The 22,101-nt window shown below is 33.8% G+C and overlaps 1 protein-coding gene across 1 annotated transcript in view; it reads left to right on the top strand.

Moving 5' to 3' along the window:
* The first annotated feature begins 2,061 nt into the window (after positions 1-2,061).
* LOC144440853 (ecotropic viral integration site 5 protein homolog) overlaps positions 2,062-22,101 on the top strand; it is a 34,470-nt gene continuing 14,430 nt past the window's right edge. Inside the window, exons 1-5 of the mRNA XM_078130283.1 lie at positions 2,062-2,200; positions 15,922-16,066; positions 17,825-18,032; positions 20,856-21,080; positions 21,513-21,587. Coding sequence (XP_077986409.1) covers positions 15,960-16,066; positions 17,825-18,032; positions 20,856-21,080; positions 21,513-21,587 — 615 coding nt within the window. The 5' untranslated portion in view covers positions 2,062-2,200; positions 15,922-15,959. The remainder of the gene's footprint in view (positions 2,201-15,921; positions 16,067-17,824; positions 18,033-20,855; positions 21,081-21,512; positions 21,588-22,101) is intronic.

Below are 22,101 nucleotides of genomic sequence, written 5' to 3' on the forward strand. Positions count from 1 at the left end.
ATTTTTTGAAGGTTTAATTTTTTCCTCATTGGATCTCAGAACGATGTTGTATTTATGATAGCTTGGCTTGGCAGTCGCTAATTATAAATTTCTATAGATTATTTTACCTTTGTCAGAGTCAGGCCGTTAAAACCAATAAACGTAAAATCACACCTGTTACAAATACAACCGATGACGTAGAAAGCCACCGATGTATCAAGACCTCCCATAAAGAGGTTATGTTATGCTTGTGTGTGTGTGTGTGTGTGTGTGTGTGTGTGCGTGTGTGTGTGTGTGTGTGTGTGTGTGTGTGTGTGTTGTGTGTGTCGTGTCTGTCTGTCTGTATGTCTGTCTGTCTGTCTGTCTGTCTGTCTGTCTGTCTTTGGACTTGATATCTCAAAAATTACTACATCGATTCTAAGGCCTAACAAAAAAAAAGTGTGGTTCCGATTACACTCAATTTTAGAATAGATGGAGTAGATAGATTTTTTATTTTATTTTTATATAAATATATATATATTTTCATATAGTGAGTGTCTAGTTCAGGTAGTTATGTTTTCCACTGTTTTCCATATGGTCTATGTGTTATTGGTTTCTTCCTATCAGATGAACTGCAATTACAGATTGGAAGAACAGCTTCTATCGTCTTTTTAAGTTGATGTCAGTTTTCGCATCACTATTTCTTGCGAAACTTCACAGTTTTCGTGATTTTGTTATTTTTCTCAAATACATAAAGATAAAGTTTAGGATCGGCAGTAAACAACTTAAGTCAGGTAACCGAAACCAAACAATTTTTTATAGGTCTAATGAAACTTGCTACACATCTTCCATTTGACAATGACAACTCTACTCTACTCTACTCTACTCTACTCTACTCTACTCTACTCTACTCTACTCTACTCTACTCTACTCTACTCTACTCTACTCTACTCTACTCTACTCTACTCTACTCTACTCTACTCTACTCTACTCTACTCTACTCTACTCTACTCTATATATCTCTTTCAAATGAAGGGATCTCAGTAAAAAAAAAAATTGATCCGTTGTGGGAATCGATCTTGAGCACAGGATACAATGTTACACTTAGAAGTCGTCAACTTTAACCACTACTCCACCTGTATCTTGTGATTACATTTGAAAAAGCTTATAATATATTTTAATATCAGTAATAAAGGTATGCAAAACCTTCACTACGGTTTGACATTTGCTAATTTGAATAAGGACCAATCGTTATAAAAACGTTTCACATTGTTTGCGTTCGCCGTAACTAGACCACATGAACGGGCAATATTACTGAAAACATTTTGCATTAACAACAAAACATAAAGACAATACCTTTATTTGCAAACATTATGAATATTGTTTACTATCGAAATATGACGGGCGTAATGTATATAGCGCCCCGTTACGATAGAAAAGAGAGAGGATGTGAACGTTTTCACAAAATGTACGCATGCGCCGTCGTGGTTCTAACTTTAGGACGTTGTAGTTTGTAAATAACAAGGAAAGTTTTGTGTAAGTGTACTTATCGTGGCAGCATCGAGGGACTTGGTACACTTCTTCAACACCTCAGTTTGTGTGTCGTGATCGTGCCTATTATATGACTTTTCTAAAGTTTTTTTTCCCCATGCTTGTAGTCAATCGGTGACCGGTTAATCACAAAACAGTGTTGTATGTGTGTAGGGGGGTATGACATCGCTACCGATTTTATAAGAATATCGCCAATCCCTATAATAACGTCATTGTTCTGTATTAGGACCGTCATAGACAAGAATAAAACCATTTAGGAAGGGAATAACAGTTTACAAGCGACTGTGAATAAAACCTACTCCCCGGCAGGAACTACTTTGGCAAATCTATTTGGTTCCCATCAGATTCGTTATAGATTTCCCTTTTGACTATGCAAATCTTCAAATTATTATTTGAAATGATATTATCTTTGTATGTGTTTATCTAATTTTTTGTCAACAAAATATTTCCCATTCAAATCTACCTCCAGTCCATTATAAGATGACGTAATGAAGCACCAATCAGAATGAGCCTTTCATTTCACTTCCGAATCGATGTGTACGTCTGGTCGAGGACATCGCACTCAATCGGAGCGCAGGTGAAAATATATCACTCTCCATAAAGCTGTCTGTCGTATCCATACTCGTAAAGTTAGCGTTTCAACCGTACTACAGTACCAAGACTTCAAACACCAAGTGTAAAGCTACTCTAAGTAAGTTTATGATTTTTCTTCGCATGTCTATGCTGAAGGATTTTATCGTCCATTTTTCGGGTTCACATTATTCAGTGGAAGGGGAAAGCACTGGGGCTAGATTATTGACTTTTTTTCGAGGCATTGTTTATGAAATATTCACTCATAAAGACGTATTAGGGTAAGCGTTGTTGAATAATTTGAATTGAATCATGCCAGAACTCGTATTCATTCATCATAGGGCGACGGTTTTTAATGTTTTATTGTCTGTGTCTAACACCGTGACACGAGGCAGTCCGTACACTGGGGGCGGTGCTCTGGTATCACCACTATCGGCTGTGATCGTATCCTCCCCCTTTGGCCTCAATATTGATCTATATACCTAACCCCAAATTTGTGTTTAAACTATCGGTATTTGTCCATCCTGTATAAATATAATATGCCATAGCTAGACAGGCTTATAGGCGTATGCACTCTTCGTGTAGGTATTGCTGGCATTCACACACTGTGTGACAACATTAATAGCGGTGAACTCAGTCAGCTGAATACAGTACAGGCATGAAACCTTTCACACCCACTATTGTTATAGGCTGATGACTAAACTTTTATACTGTAGATCACAGGTATGATTTATAAGTAAATCTAGTAAATATCAGTAACTGTTATCCTCAATATGTACATAAATATACTACAATAATTGTATTCATAATAATGGTGTATTGATTGTTTATAATATTTACGTTTTATTTGGTTTTGATTACTATCTTTAGGTAACATTTCATAGTGAAAAGAGATTTGTTTTATAAGGGGAAATTCATCATTTATAACAATTATGCACACACTCTTCAATATTCATATATTGATATAAGATTTGTTGCCAGAGGTTCCTGGTTCCTGGGCTGTAAAATTTGAGATTTATTTGTTATGAGTTATCACAACTTGTAACCTGTATGTGATAAAATGTCTTTAATTTTGGCTCACACTTGTGTAAAACAAATCAACCGTATGAGAGGTTAGCAAACCTAAATATGACACCAATATCTCATACATACATACATGCATACATTGCAGTACATTCCAGCAATCATGTGTCAAATAGAAATTACCATAGTGTGGCAGGACCAGCCACCATATACGTAGTGTAACGCAGTAAGGAAGTTACGTTGTACGGTTAGATTTGGGAAAACATTGGTAGAACACCCCCCCCCCCACCTTCACACATACACATAACCCAAATTTATTTAGTAAATACAATGGAGAAGTTGCTGTAATATTTGGTCAGCAGTTATAGACATTACATTTGTTGTAGAAAATATACAAAATTTTTCATCAGTAGGATGGTAGTACTAGTAGTCATCATGTAATGTATATAGAGTGGATGTGTTCAGAAGGCTGTAATGATAGGAAGTTTACATACAAACATATTCAATGTAAATGACATCATACTATACAGTGGTTACTTCTAAATGCAAGGATGTGGATAAATGTGTTTGATTTAAAGGGAAATTATGTTTCATTACCTAGTTTACATAAACAAAATTCATAGCTTTTTTTACCATGGGTTTCATTTACAAACAGGTTATCTCTTTCAGAATGTAAAAACAAATAACATAATTGTGTTTTTTGTAGTTTTTTGTATACAACCAAATACCCCCTAGTAGCAGGAGAATTAAAAGTACGACAACATTTTTACTTTTAAAAATAAAATTAGACAAATCTACATGGTATGGTATTGCAGTTTAGTAAAATGTAGACATACAGATGTGTATAGTCAGGGTGTGACTAGCTTAGTCATTGTTTGACTGCCTCTTTATTTCTAAATTACATGTAGCTTAATTTTTGGTTTATGAATTCATTATTGTTCATATATGTGCAACAAGACCTAATTTGTGTCACAAAGCCAAGAACTATTAAATATCACCTGATTTATCGACTTCAATCTGTTTAGTGTCTGTAACCCATAAAAAAACTTTCTCTTGGCATTTGATAAATTCAAAATAAACTTATTTGATCTAGTCCTATTTCCAAGTCTGTTCATGATGAATCTTTGCTCATGACTGTCAGACAGTTTTGAAATCTAAATTATAATTTTTTATTCTTGTGATAACACTGATATTTATAATGAAAAGACTATTTATATAAATGAACAGACATAATCTCTTTGACAAATAGTGATGCTTTGCAGTATATGTATATTTAAAATTATCATTTGATTAAAAGCCAGCTATGGAACATATATTCTTGATAGGCAATACTACAGATCCTTCAAGTTGGTGGAGGGTCCATGGCAGTACTAATTCAATACAGACACATTCACATCTGATTTCAATAACACAAAACAGGATATTTGAATTTCTATTGAAACATTCCTAAAATGATCTCAGACATAATAAACAACTCTCAAAATATGACAATTATTGAGTAATCAAAGTCAAAGAATGATTAATTTGTCACAAAATAAGATTTTAGGACATAAACCTAACTTGGTTGATTTCTATGGTCATTACAAGAATTATACCAATGATAATTTTAATTTACATATACTGCAAAGCATCACTATTTGTCAAAGAGATAATGTCTGTTCATGTATATGTATGTACAGTCTTATATAATGAAAAAGAGAGTTGTTTGTTATGTCTGAGGTCATTTTACTATGTTTCAATAGAAATTCAAATATCCTGTTTTGTGTCATTGAAATCAGATGTGAATGTGTCTGTGTTATGCCTTGGACCCTCCACCAACATGAAGGGTCTGTACTAGACTGTAGTACCGGTATTGTGTATCAAGAATACATGTTCCACAGCTGGCTTTTAATCAAACTACGGAACTGAATGTACATTCTCAATGCTTTGTTGACAGACAGATTGGTACATTTACCATCAGATTTAGATTATCTCAGTACTGGAAATGACATTTGACAATACAATGTTTATAGTGGACTGGTAGAGCTGTAGGATTGTTGTACATGTAACTCTTATTAAACACCACTTAGATAAAGTCTGCATACAGTTTCTAGAGGATGAAACAATGATTTAGTATTGAGACAAATACATGAAAAGTATCACAACATGATCAAGCAGTCATCTTGTACCACACAGGCCTCTGTATTACCATAATTTTGTTGCATCAATTTTAAAAATGTGCACTGGTTTGCAAGTAAGGACTGAGTAGTATTACATATAAAGTAGTACTTGGTCAGTATGTACTGTTTCTCTAGCATCACTAAACACACTGGTATTTTACTATAAAGTCACTACATGACTATGTACATACAGTTGTATGGTGGTGTAAGTCTCTACAAGACTATGTACATACACTCTACATGTATCTGTTATGATGATGTGTTTACTAAGTCTCAACATAAGCAAGTACATACAAAATGTACATGTACATGTGGTGTACCTGTCAGCTCAAGTATATTCACTGTATCTATATTGGAAGACCCTAGTACATAATGAAACAACATAGACTTCCTCATAAATAAGTTACTATTTGTGGTTCATTTAATTCACTGTGTACACAAGGAAATAATTAGTACTGAATCAGAACAAGTGTACACTTGTAAGTTTTGTGGTGTGACCACTCTCGCACTACAAATCTGACCATCGTTTACATTTAGTGGGAATTTAGTCTTGTGCTGTGTACACATGTAGTGTCATTTATAGTGGCCATATGGATGACTAATTGCTATTTATTTTGGATTTTAATTCATAAAATAACCCTACTCTGTTTTCCTACTTGAAAAAAAACCATGTGGAACAAAATACACTATATTTGTAACTCAATAAATTACAAATCATTAAAAATGTGTAAAATGTTTATTATTGTACACACAATAACAAACTTTTTGCATAGTTTTTAGCTTTCTTTTTATAATTTATTGAGTTAGAAACACAAACACAGACTTGGTCGATGTTATTTCACAAATGTTTTTTTCAAGTAGGTAAACATAGTAGAGTTGTTAAGTCATCCATATGGCCAATTTAAAATAAAGGCCCATGCGTCAATCCCAGGTTCTCACAAAATTTAATCCCAATCTGACATTGGCGTCTTTAGCTGCCTGGTAGATGTTTATGATTCCTAGCCTGTACTTGCCTGTACATATAGTCAGGTCCCTGAAACACAAATTACACAATCTATTGTTTTGTTGTCGTGGTGGGAAAAGTCAGTTAGTACCGTATTTGCTTGGTTACCACCAAACTATTCCAGTATAACTGAAGGACATTGACAGCTTTCCCTATCAAAGGGGTGCATGATATCATTTCAAGGGCAGCAACCTGTGAAAGTGTCTAAGCATGGAAGTAAGGGGTTCTACTTCCATGGTCTGAGTGTGGTCAGAGTCATAGAAGTACAAGCTAAGGAAAGGACAGTTTGATATTGCACTTATCCTGTCCTACTACAAAATGTGTGGATGACTCACGATAGAAAAGGGGGTTCGGAAAACAGCAGTAATAGAAATGACAATACAAGCAAGTAGTAGTATACACTGGGAACTCTGTTCTTTATATGCACGCGCACTTCAACTTGTAACTGAAACTTACATCACACAAAAATGCATGCGCACTCCAACTTGTAACTGAAACTTACATCACACAAGAAATTTTGATTTGATCGTCTGCCTTATTGGCGAACTGCGTGCTGATTGGTTGATTATGTATGACGTATGACTATATAATGAGTTCATCAGAAACGGCAACAATTTTAACAACAACAACGTATAACACAAAATATGAATCAATAAATGTAATTCACGACAAAATGCTAATCAACATATTGAGGACATTAATTTGGATTGCCAGTATTATTTCATATAAACTGTACAGAACACTATCAATGTCTGACTCAATGTCATATCATTATATGAACTATGGTATCAATACATAACCATCGACAGTTATACAGTTATTGTGTTTTGTTAGTCAATGATTAGTAGAATAATTATTGATATTGATATCTGGATTTATGATATTATCTATTCTTGTATAAAAGATCTAACAGACAAGCATAGTGTAATAACAGTTATTGATATGACTATCTGAGTATGTATACAATGTACATGTAGGTGATAAGATCAAATGAAAACACATGTATGGAGTGTTTACAACTACTGCTCCTTCAAACAGACTGTGGGAGTATTTATCCAGGCAGTCTGGTAGATATTATCACAGCAAACCATGTTAGTAGGATGTCTTAGGCCAGATAAAACAAATAGTGTGTTTTCAATAACCCGACTGACCCTAGTTTAAGCTGCCGACCCTAAACATTTGTTACTTGCAAAAAGGTAAAATTATGACAATTTACTTCTATTTCACTGTAGTATTTCTTGCCAAAGTATGTGGTTACTTTTTGAAATCACATTCCAGAGAGAAACAATGTCTTTTCAAATTTCAGCCTATAACAGCTGCATATTATGTTTGTCTACTTCTGAATCACATAATTGTCTTCATTTACTTCTTTTACACCTCATCAACTTTTACAGAATTATTGTGATCAACAAGTATCTTGTCTTTGGGTCTAAGATTAAGTAAATAAAAAATTCATATCTAAAAATAAACTGAAATCTAGACCTACCTACCCTTGTTTCTGAAGTCATGTTAGTGGAAACAAAGGTTTTCTTTATTTTTGCCTTAGCATGATGAATGCATGAATACATTCAGCCTGGTAGCTCTATATCACAGGAATCCATTCTGCCTACATGTAGCTGGTAGATATTATATAGCAAACTGTTGAATCCATGTATAAAATGTACATGTAGTAAGTAAGCTGTGTCATTGTAATGGAGTACTTGTCTTGTGTGTATATCCAGGAATCAATGCAGTCTGCGCCTTTACAATCTGTGCTCCAAAGCTTTGGAATGACCTACCACAGGATATATGCCAGTCCACAAGCCTGGAAATCTTCAAAAAACGACTGAAACATCATATGTTTATGCGAGCATTCTGTGTAAATTGAACACCATCTAGCGCCTTTGAACAATTTGACTTTTTAGAATTTGGCACTATATAAATTTTTATGATGATGATGATGATGATAAGAACTTAAGATAAAATGTTCTCTTCCAAGAAACTTGAAAATAGCTGACATTTCAGAAATAAGACTATAGTAGCGATTGAAGTAAAATCTATGTCATACATTCTCCATCAAAATTATGACCATACATGTTACATTGTACATGTGGTAGGTAAGTGTATAGCCATGTTAATCTATTAAAGTTGAGATACTTGTGTTCCGATACAACTGCAAGGTCTGGAAATACATGTACATGTATGTCCAAATTTTACCAGATATATTGCTGCCTATTACCATGGTTACCATGGTTCCCAAACCTTAGTTAAAAATCACTGATCATTTGTATCCAGAAATACATGCATGATGCAGTCTGTCATCATTATTTCCTATTCTAAGCAAGTTAACTTACTACCATGTAGATGTAGATGTTTGATTCACATCACATGACTATCTAGATATATGAAAGTGAATGTGATAATAACACAGAAAACTAAATGTCACGAACCTCTTCCCATTGTGTTTTTGATTATGTTGCCATGGTAACATCAGTTACGGCTCCATTACCTGCTTTGACTATCAGCTTACAATGTAGGCATAACAATTGATGTAGGTGTTTTAGTCCTTTCATAACATGTTTTCTTATGGAAGGTAGTTAGCTTTTGCACATGATAATGAAAACAGACTGATATGTCACTTTATGTTCCTGTATAGTGTATGTGACTTATTAGTCATATCTTCTCTAATATTTTAGTAGTGTATGAATGTATTTTAATTTTCTTTTAGTGCTGCTCCTAATTTGCTTTGTTAGCCCTAGTACAAAAGGGATGCAATAAATAAATGACTTGCTTACATGTACATGCATCTGGCATTGCTTATAAGGCTAGGCATACCCCATGTACTTTTTAGCTCCTTTCTCAAGTACATGTAGGTTGTTTTGGTTTTGATGACTACTTTAGATTTATGATGTTCTACCTGGGCTGTGCTGTTGGGCTGGGCTCTTTGGCTGTTGGGTTGGGCCGTTGGGTTGGGCTGTTGGGCTGGGCTCTTTGGCTGTTAGGTTGGACTGTTGGGCTGGGTTCTACTAAGGCTGGACCATTGGGCTGGGCTCTTCAAAAATGAAATTGAAAAATACCAGTACAATCAATACTGTCCCAATGTACAGTGTGATTCCAACTGATTTGTAGTCTCACACATAAGCTTGAAAACATTTTGGTCAATTTTGAATCATACTGTTGTAACTCATGAGTTTTTGAATACCCATTTCATTGGTTCAAATATCAATTATTTTTTGTAGAAGGAGATTGAAATTTTATAATTTTTCAACAGACATTCTTGAAAGGCATACAGAATATTTCCAAGCAAACTAAGGAGAAAACTTGCACCTGTTATACCTATTCAGAGAAATCAATATCTTTGATGTAGTGAATGTTATAAATTATTACATGTACATCGTACTTTACCAAAGATATCGATTTCTATATAACAGGTGCAAATGTATATGTAGTTTATTGTTGTAACACCTAAATCTCATTCTTATACATTTTTATCAAGATAAAGGGTAATTTTGAGGTCATCACAAGCAGGTTTTCCCATAAACCTTTGCAGGAAATCACCCAAATGGCTGAACACATGTCAAGTGCAGTAGGGCTTCTCTACAAGATCTCAAAATTGAATAAGTGCCATTGTATGATTCAAAATTGTAAGGTGATTATCCTAAGTAATCAATGCAAGTGTACTAAAAGGTAGAAATAAGTCTGACTTTACTTTTCCATGAAAATTTTATTTAAAACGTTGGTGCAATGCCTTTATATCAGATATGCCTATCATGTGGCCTTGTCATCTACCTACATATCTTCCCAAAGCTTAGCATATGATAACTGGTGATAATGTCATATTTTAAACATATGAACTTTAGGGAGAGTAGTGAGATTTTTAGTTCATTGTTTAGTGATTGCCTACTGTACTACTAAAGAATACTTAGATAAACTCAAGTAGTTGATATGTTATGAAATTATTCAGTAAAAACAAACTAAATATTTTATTGAGCATATGGAAGTTTAAAATCACTGGGTGACAAGATAGACCTAAATATAGCACTGTTATACTACAAAAGAGTGACCACTCAGTGGTGTTCAGAAAGTGTACAAGAAAATTCCATCAAATCCCTTCCACAAATGAGGTGCACAAACAAGTAGTACATGTACTGAAACCCTTCTTGTGTAAGGATGCTGAGTTATACAAACATTACATTAGGTATGATGTTTCAACAAAGATAAACATGGCTGACAAATTTCCTGTGAGACTTGTTACTAGTCTAGGTCCGGACAGGGAACGTATTCCATACTACAACGTACTCCATTACCCTATTCCCAGTCTAGTCAAGGTCCAACAAAAGGTGTCAAGTGTGTGTGAACGTCATGGTGAGCGAAGAACGAATAGTGCATGTCAGTAGTAATCCATCACAAATTGACAGGCTGTTGTCATCGCTAATTAATACATTTGATACAGCTGTTTTGACTGTCTCAAGAATTTAGCAAGTAATAACGATATGCAAATGTCCAACTCCTCCTCCAGTTTGTTTAAACTAAGATCACGTGAGGATGCAAGGACATCATCATGTTTATATGAACCCTGTGGAAGAGCACAGAATTATGTGCGATCTTTGGGGACCTTGACTAGACTGGGAATAGAGTATAAATGGAATACATTCCCTGTCAGGACCTAGACTACATGTTACTTACAATGTAGTCTCTCTAAGTAATCTGTGTTTATGATAACTCTCAGATAACTCTTGGCCTATACTGAATGTTGGCGAGACCTATCGCAGACACAGGTCAATAACATAGACAGACTAGCATAACTGTGTTTTCAGAACAACTTAAACATCTTGGACCTTAAATTGTTGCATCTCTATTCCATATAAAGTCAAATGATGAAATGAAATGATGAAATGTGAAATATCCAATGTGATGTCATCAGCTGTGTTATCAGAATAATAACGTTGACATTGAACCAAACACAGTAATTAGCTAAGGCAAAATTTTTTAAAACATTTAAAACAAAAAGATAAAAGAAATTCTTTGTCTTCTTGACCTTCATGCACATCTGTTTTCTTTCCCCAGTGATTCCTATAGTGTACATAAGTATTTGATCAAAACTATAACAGAAGGGGTATTCTGGCCAACATTTCAATTGTTTTGGGGCAAAGCAATATTTAAGCAACTAAAAGGGTAAAGATAAAATAAAATAAAATGAAATAAAATAAAATGAAATAAAATAAAATAATATCGTGACCTACCTACCCTATTTTCTGAGGTCCTGTTATTGGAAACACACAATTACCCCCCCCCCCCCCCTTATTGAAGTTTGTTAAATATAACATTACAATGTAATACACTGTACAATGTTCATAGTGGTTGAGATGTAATTAGTTTTGTGCAACCTACAAGTAAAGTAGTGTTTTCAAAACCTTGATAACAAAAACATTGAAAGGAAGGAGATAAAAACCCAAGGTTTTTAGACATCCTGTGTTTTGTCCTGTTTTACAGTGTACCAAGGTTTTAACAAGCTATCATTGTATACACTCACACACAGAAACACTGAAACAGTGACATACATATTAGTCTAGTTCCTATACAGTATTGTTACTATTTACACCTCCACTCACAGTATAGTCACAGTTGTTACTCTAGAAGTCCTGAGATGCATGAGATGCAATTTAAAATTCATCCACAGCCACCCACACAGTCATTAACATCATGTCTTTGTTTAATAATCATCATGAAATTCTAACCAATAACACAGTCCCCCATAAAGTTAGTGTTTATTGGGGCAGTTATGTAATGTCCAAATATGGTATAATTGTAAACTACAAATGTAAAGATGCTAAATACACTGTTTATATCACTAAAACAGTTGGGGTTCACTGATTGGATGAACAACTTTTTGTGCTGATTGAGGGACTTTAACCATACATGTACATGGTTTTGTTACAGACCATGTTGGCATCCAGACTACATACACATACACATGGACACGTGTGCGTGCACATACAGAGACATAGACACAAACCTGCAGACACATGCACACACACACACACACACACACACACACACACATACACACACATACACACACACACACACACACGTACGTAGTACATACATATGTACTATCTGTATTGTTCAATATCTCCTCGATACATACATAAATTCATAACGTAATATTCCCTCCGGAACTTAAAGGCACCAAGTTTGACCACCATTCAGTCTACGATAACACTCTCGCAAAAATGATTCGATCAATTTTCTCCTTTATCCATTTGAATCTTCGTAACATTTTCAAAGTGCTGTCTCTGTATGCAACATTCTCAGCTAGATGGATCTGTGCTATCCTTCATACATTATCCAATGTGTAATTTACTTATTATCATACAATGTTGTTATGGTAACCAGACTTCCATTCCATTAAAACTCTCCTATAAAAAGTCTTTTACAATTCATACAAGTCAAAAGATCTAACCATATTCATTTATTTATACCACATTTTTCTTGACTTACAAAACATTCATACATGAAAGACAGCAAAAAATATCGAAATGAAAAATTTGAGTCAGTCTGTAACCATGACTACATGTACCTTTAACTGTTGCCATGGTGACACTTATTTCGTAATAACTAAAGTATATATATTTAGTCACAGTTAGTGTAAGATTCTAATTCATAATATAATAATAATATGGGCTTATTCAATCATATGTCTGTGTTTATGGTAACATACTAGGCATTTTTATTATTCAGTATTTTCCTAGCAAATTCTCTCATGTATTTGGTAATTTTAATAATAAATTTTTTAGTGTGTTCAATGCTTTCAAATAAATACATCACGTTAACTCCTATTTGATATAATGAAGTTTTTTCTAAGGTCTAGTCTTGTACCCTACTTTGTATATAAGAGAGAAGGAAATCTGGTAAATTTACATATATCATGGATGTGGCATGATTACAGAGAAGGTGGACACCTTCTACAATTTATGGTTTCCTATTTATATGAGAGTAGTAAATATTTACAAAGGCTAGAATCCTAGCACAGAGGTGTTAAAATCTTGTAGGATTTACTTAGGATGGTTTCCTAATGATCATTTAGGGACAATGTCACATGATCTCAATATATAAAACGAACTTTGTTCGTAGGAGGAAGGGTCTGGCGTCAGTTTGATTGCTGAACTTCATTTTCATAGTTTTAACCAAATTTTGAAAGCTTACTTTCATTAGCTTGTGGGTCAGTGTGTCATCTTTTTTTTTTGTATTTAAAAAGATTTTCATTGGAGTATAAAAAGATATACATAACAGTTTTTTTTTTACAGTATCTGGATATTACACAAATATGATGTCTTAACTGAAACTCAGACTTAGTTTTCTATTCCCTATTTAATGTAGAATCTTGGACAATGTGTTTTAGATAACTCCCCTATTTCTTTATGTGTAACTTGAGCTTGTGTTTCAACATTGTGTGATCTTCTTATACTTTCATAGGTTATACAACAATGATGATAATGAGAAATCCAGTAAAGAATTTTAGAAAACATGAATAATAAAGAGGAAGAAATTTGACAAAAATATATGTTCGTATACATTGTGATTTTTAGATATGAAAGTATGAAAGACAGAAAAAAATCACAGTAAAATGTACATACATCAAATGCATATTACAATCTACATGTAATTACATGATTGTACATAATGTACGATTGTGTGCAAGAACAGCAAGGGTAAAATACAAAAACACAAAATCTGAAAAATTCATAGATTTTACATACTTACTGCCCGTAACAAAACACTGGTTACCTTTGGCAGAAAACAATTTATGAAAAAGTTAGGTGATCAATAATAAATGATATGAAATCATGAAATATCACAAAATATAAAATGTTCAAATGTACTCAAAGCTGTTATATCTGACATTTGGGATTAAGTATCGCTATGATTATTTGGATTTTAGAAAAAAATTTACCTCCTAGTTATATTAGTACATAAATGATTAAATAACTGTTTATAGGTAGGATACAGTGTAAAAAGATGTGTTGTTTTTGACCCTACGTTAATTATTTACTATTCCCGGGAATTTACATTGAAAAGGTGTGGTGATATTTCATTATAATTGACCTTAGAAACATACTTAACCTATCACTTTGTGTTTAAGTTCGTTGCATTTACCAAGAAATATACTCAACCAATGTATAATAGTTTGGCAAAAACTGTAAAAATAGCGGTAATTTAAACAATGTTGATAAAGATAAAATATAATCTCAACGTACATTTTTGGACCTACCCTATTTTTTTAGGCGATGTTATCTGAAACACACAAGTTATTATTTTTTTGACTAACCCAGAAACATGACTATAGTTGTATCTGACGCAACATACTGGCTTTTCCGAATTCCATTTAGTAAGTTTACATTGTCTGTAGTGATAGCCAAGTCTGTATGCTAGTTGCATTACCATCAAAACATTCAACATGTATTTTTACTGAGCAACACAGATGAGTGCACCAGCAAATTGTTAATCTTAAAAGGTATTTAGTTACTAAAAGGCAATTGATGTACTCTAGATGTTAGTCTTGGAATTTGATAAGCTATATGTATATGGATGACACACACACAAACACAAGTTAAATTTAGAGTTCAGTTTGTCTGGTCTGTAGATAGCTATGATGTAAGGTAAATTAATAGGTAAAATTCCTGTATATGATTGATGTCAACCACAAACCCTTGAACAATTTGCGGTTGTGTATTTACAAATTACAAGGCATTCAGATTTAGAGAAAACATTTTCACTTTACAAGATATGTGATTTAATCATATATATGTGTTTCCTTTCATGTATGTATGGATGTAGTCTTTCTGATTTTATTGTGTATTAGGGAGGATCACACAAGCTCAACAAATGAACATTGTTTGTTTAGGTCAAAACCCCCTCCCCCTACATGAACGTTCACAAGTGCAACATCAAATGTTTATATACATGTATGATGTAAACTATGATGAAACCTGTAGCAGTCACACCACTATGATCGATGTAATGTAAAACATGATTGTAAACACATTAAAATACTACAAGAAATCCAGCACCATATCTCACATTAGAAGTAAATTTTCTCAGTAGTAAATACAGAAGATGTTATCATTGAAGGAGTGAAAGTTTTCCATCAAAATTTGATTAGAAGTACAAAAATGAAGTTCAACAATCGCATTGACGCCAGAACCCCTCCCCCTAAACAAATGAAGTTCGCTTTAATGTGATATTGTGAAATTGTCCCTTTTGTACACAGTGTGGGTTTATACCCTTATTTGAAATTGACATATTTTGAACATGATAGGATCTGACTCTCTCTGAGTTATTTTTCTGATATAGATACTAGTAAACATATTTGAATCAATTTTGTGCTCAAAAACAATAATCGTATTTCAATACTTTCAAATTATTTAAAGAGATATTGGTATGTAGGTATTAAAATACAACACTTTTAATGAATTTATGAAAATATTTAGGGAAATATGTAATATGTTTTACCTCTCCTATATTTTATGGTTTACACAACATAATCACATAAAATTCATAAGATTTAAATCGTAGCAGAAATATCTCCTACTACTCCTACTTGGCTAGTAATGAAAACTTTGCTGTATCAATTATCAAATGTCATGTTAAATATTGTATGTTGTCTTCCTCTAGATGGAATCTTGATATGGTATTTGCGATACATGTAACCGATGGCTACGGAGGAAACAAAAGAAAATGCCCCAGCTGCCATGGCAACCATTGCTATCACGGGTGATACAGAAGAAGAGCTGTTAGCCAAGTTAGAGGAACAAAATAGGTATGACGTGTAACTATCTTGTCTTCAAGCAAACATTTTATTAATAGATGGAGAATTACATTTTTTCATTTTAGTTAAGACATGGAAAAACCTGGTTTAATTAATGATATACCGGTAAACATACATACATTATTGTACAAAGAATTCAGTTACTATTTAAGAGAAAGCCGATTAAACAATTTAAGATATTGAAGCATTTTCAGTAGTGAGAACTTCTACAGATATTAGACATCTACTTCCACTAATCCTACAAATATTAGACATCTCTCTGTATGACTTCCACTAATGTAATAATTATTATATTCCTTCCCTAGTTACTACATTCCCAAACTTAAATCTTTTGAGCAAGTATCATCTTTCTCTGTAATTACCACAATGTTGTATTTTGGGAGTTACTTTTCGAGGTTTGCAATTACCACAATGTTGTATTTTGGGAGTATTTGCGATACACTAATTACCACAATATTGTATTTTGGGGTGTAATTACCACAATATTGTATTTTGGGAATTACTTTTAGAGGTTTGTAATTACCGCAATGTTGTATTTTGGGAATTACTTTTAGAGTTTGTGTACCTAAGTTACATATAATATGAACAACACAACATTTTTTATACATTATTATACTATGAACAAGGAAAAATAGAACATATATAAATGTCCCTAGATAGAATCAGCCAAGTAATGATATACAATGACAATTATTTGTATGCGGAGATCAGACTGGTGAACTTAGATAAAAAGGTCAGATCAATGACCTAAAACTACTCAACAACTCTTACTAATGTCTAAAAAGAGTTTAATTGAGGAAGTCACTAATACTTGTCTGTTGTAATAGAAATCACACTGAGTTGCCATGGTAACAGTGTATCTGCAGTAATAGTGTACTAGAATACTTATTTGAATAGAAACATACATTCAGATTGTGAGAATTGTATTTATGTGTATCTTCATATAGAATGTATATTATGAAAACATTTTCATTATTAGTAGCATAGGTGTTCGTAATTGATTAGGACCCCCCGGGCAATACTAGTTGTGTATGTACTGTATAAAATTGTGAAAAACTTGGATGAAGCTAATCAGGAAAAACTACTTATTGCTAATAAATCATTTTATCAGATTTCAATCTCAGAATAGCAAGTACTAAGTAGCAAGTGCCCACTTGTGTTTTAATGACCTCAATATCTAATGGATTATACAACTGGTGTCTGTTTTATTTGAAAAAAAAAACTTGTATTTTTATAATGCACATCTAATAAAACAGCTGGGCCATTGCTAATGCAGAATGTTTATATGCATGTCATATTTCACCTTCATGTTATGTTTCACCAAAAACCCTCTTTGGTGTCATTAGATGTGAAGTACATTCATAACAATAACTACATGTTTAATTTAAATAAACATTAGAATTTTGTTTAATCAAAGTATAAGATGTTGAATACATGGTAAATTATACATTTATTGACTGTATATAGCGGTAGTAATGATATGTGTTTGTGTGAGTATGTGTGTATGTATGTATATGTGTGTGTGTGTGTCTGTCTATTTGTCTGTCTGTATGTATGTATATATATATATGTATATATGTGTATGTATGTATGCATGTATGTATGTATGTATGTATGTATGTATGTATGTATGTATGTATGTATGTATGTATATATGTATATATATACATGTATTTATTCAGAGTACATACTTAGAATGTTTAATAATCATATACTTGTACTTATGTCAGTTTTGTTATTAATTTGTAGGTTACTAGAACAAGATGCAAAATCACTGAAATCTCTGTCAGCTTCTGAATCGTCAAGGAGAGGGTCGGATTCTAGTCTGAAGTCTACTGGTTCTATAGCTAGTCATCTCAGTAGTAATGTAGAATTACAGGAAGATTCATGGGTTGTCTGGGGAAGAATTGTCAATGACTGGGATGACATCTATAAAAAGAAAAACAAATTTGTCAAGGTATTTATTACAACCTTACATTGATTGAATTTATTAGATTATAGCAGACAGTCTGATGTACAGACAGAAACATACATTATGTATATGTATATACATACATATATACATACATATACACATGCACACATACATGTTCATTACGTACACACACACACACACATACATACATACATACATACATACATACATACATACATACATACATACATACATACATACATACATACACACCACACACACACACACACATACATACATACATACATACATACATACACACCACACACACACACACACATACATACGTACGTACGTACGTACGTACGTACGTACATACATACATACATACATACATACATACATACATACATACATACATACATACATACATACATACATACATACATACATACATACATACATACATACATACATACATACATACATACATACATACATACATACATACATACCATACATACATACATACATACATACATACATACATACATACATACATACATACATACATACATACATACATACATACATACATACATACATACATACATACATACATACATACATACATACATACATACATACATACATACATACATACATACATACATACATACTTACAAAATGACAAACAGGCTGACACAGACACATGTAGACAAATTTCCAGACACAAACACAGACAAAGAAATGAAGACAGACAAACAGACACATGCACATGAGAAAAATAGTTATATTTCACAACCAAGGTAATTTTACATACCAGAGAACGTTGAAGTTTCGACTACCATCGGCAGCCATCTTCAGAACTGTTTGCCTCGTAGTGGTATCGGTTCTCTGGTATGTAAAATTACCTTGGTTGTGAAATAACTATTTTTCTTAAAGTGTACATGCAAAGGTACATACTTTTTTTCGTAATTATGTTTATTTTGCCATAAAAATAAATGAAATTGCATTCATACCTCTAAATATTGCGCGCATTGGCAAGAAAGTCGCAAAAATACTTGCCCCCTTAATCCCCTGTGCTTCGACTAACTTCGGCACCGCAACCAGCTCACGAAAGGTGCCGAGGTCCCACGTGTTACAAAAGCCTTCTAAGCCTTTGTGTAATGTTTACTTATGAATTACTAATTACGCTTGCCATATAGTATTATCTGTAACTGTACATATTGTGGTGTACCAGTTTAGTCTTCCGACAACAATGGTTCCTTGGTGTTTTTGTCGGCAGCACCCGCAGTGAAACATCACCCTACACACATTTCCGAGTTATATAACTGAGTAGGTAATAATGGGTGAAGGCAGTTGAAATCACGTAAAAACTGGACAGTGACGCCATACAGTGAAAGTCGGTAAATGTTACCGGGGCCGGGGTTCTCCACGCCACCGGTGTAGCCATGATCAAAGCGAAAAAAGGAAGACAAATAAAATAATTTGAAATGATGTTTTCAAGAAAGCAAGTTAGCTTCATAAAATATTTTCATTACGATAGCATTTGTTTTTAAACAATGCGTAGTCCGATTGTATGTTTTGATTTCCATGTTGCTGGGAGTCGATCGTTTTCATTGTGATACATCACATACATCGTCGGAATCATATCAAAGTAAAAAGACGCAACGCTCATTATAATGTTGCTATTTTTGTTTCCATTGTTTTGTCTACATGAACAATTACTGTGTCATGCCAATCACATGTCAAAAGTGGATGGACACAGCAAAGTACAGTCAGCACTAAGCTTCACGCTCCCAGGTCAAATAACTTCCACAACGTAAGACATGTCTATCCATAAAAAACTCAAACAAAAATGGTCGGAGACAATACACCACAGTACGGCCGGCTTCAGTGAACATGGGCCGTGCTTTGAAAGAAGATGAAACCACTTCATGTCACTGTGTGGATGGTAATGAACGCAGTAAAAAATGAAATAAAGTACGTGTACACATAGCTTTCAAGAGGGACGGTTATCCAACAAAACGTTCTGCTCTAACGAATTTGTGGGTCTACTTTCGCGAAGATTTTGAATGGTCATAGATTGAATGTACTGTTACAACACGCTACATTTGAACAACTTGAGAGAATATTATGGGGAACTCTTGAAGCCATTCTCATTCTCTGTATGTTTGATGGGTATGGAAATATTACATAATTTTCGTTTCGATTACATTGTCTGCAGGAGCTGTTTTCCACCCATTGAATAGTTATGTCAACAAAGGACGCTGATAACAGCATCCACTTTATGTAAACAACACGGCTTCACTAGGACATACTCATTCACTGGCAGAGGAACTATCGTTACTGCTAGCGGTCGGTTCGAATGAATTTGGCTAAATCACACCATCAGATGTTAATGCTGGAGTGTATTGCTCTACGCTTGAGGAATCTGATCAATATTCAACGTCGGGTTCTGTCGAAAACGGGTTTTGAAGTTGACCTTCTGGTTCGACCATAATGGCTTTGCATGTAAAGATACATTGACGAATGCGTTTGTGTTCCCGAAGTGACGTCATAAAGTTCCAAATCCTGTCCTATCCATATGCAAATGAGAGGTACTTACCTGAAGGTGCTCTGTGGCTGAGCCAAGAGTGCCTCATTTTTCGCGCAATTTCTCGTGTTAGAATTATATTGTACTATTACAAACCCGATTTCCTTTATTTTTATGGAAAAATAAACATAATTACGAAAAAAAGTATGTACCTTTGCATGTACACTTTAAGATATTGTCCAACCTGATGAAACTATTCACGGATAGACACATGCACACTATGGAACAGAAGCATTCGTTTCTAACTATGTTTTGATTCCACTCAGGACATGGTTAGACGAGGTATACCCCATCATTTCCGTGGCATAGTATGGCAACTTCTTTGTGGTGCCCATGAATCACCACTCAAAGACCAATATGTAGAATATATGAAAATGAACTCACCCTGTGAAAAGGCAATCAAACGAGATATTGCTAGGACTTATCCTGAACATGAATTCTTTAAAGAAAAAGATGGACCAGGACAAGAAGTTTTATTTAATGTGATGAAGGTTAGTAGCACAGTGTTTGGTTTGAGAACAGTAAAAGATTATGATGGTTAGTAGCACAGTGTTTGGTTTGAGAACAGTGAAAGATTATGATGGTTAGTAGCACAGTGTTTGGTTTTAGAACAGTGAAAGATTCATTTCATTGTGTGGAAGTATAGGTACCTAATATGTCAATTATTCTAGGATGACATGAAATTTTGTATGTTAAGCATGTATTAAAAACTAGGAACTCACTCACAATTTGGTTTGAACTTTCATCAAGTAATTTTGATTATTTTGATAACAGGAATCTATCAATTTTATTATTCTTCTGTTTATTAAAATTGTGTAAAGTTAGAGTGGAAATGAATATGTTAGATGTCTAGCCAATATGTGGAAAATCTACCAAAATGAAGTAGTCTTATTGTACTGATTTTTTCTATGTTTTTATTACAGGCCTATTCACTACATGATAAAGAAGTTGGTTACTGCCAAGGGTGTGGGTTTATAGTTGGGTTACTGCTAATGCAAGTAAGTATATTTGTTACATAATTATTCTATACAGTGATTACTTGAGCTGGTATGCATGCTTACTATAAGTATTTGACACTGATGCAATACTGAAAACATTACAGTAACTATAGTTATATGCAAATAAGTACATGAGTATTCCATGTACCTTACATCATGGTTACACCTTTACAATGTTTGCTGTCGCTAATTGGTAAAAATAACGTGTAATAATAACATAATCATTTGATGTGTGAGTGTCAGTGTTGGTACTGCGCTCGGGATATTTGCATTTTTGCGGGTGGTGTTAACTCCTACACATTTTTCATGAACGTATGCCCACAGAGAACCCTTGCAAGCAATCATGTAAATACGTTGGTTACCTCACATGGGTAATCATGCATCATGGAGTTCTGCCTATAGCGAGTATAGTCAGTTCAATATATAATCTCTATGAAGGCAGCACTCATGGAGGTTACCATGACAACGTAATAGTCCTCTGTATGAAATTATAATACATGTCCACTACATCTAA

This window comes from Glandiceps talaboti, chromosome 10, assembly GCF_964340395.1.
Source record: "Glandiceps talaboti chromosome 10, keGlaTala1.1, whole genome shotgun sequence".
Taxonomy (NCBI): domain Eukaryota; kingdom Metazoa; phylum Hemichordata; class Enteropneusta; family Spengelidae; genus Glandiceps; species Glandiceps talaboti.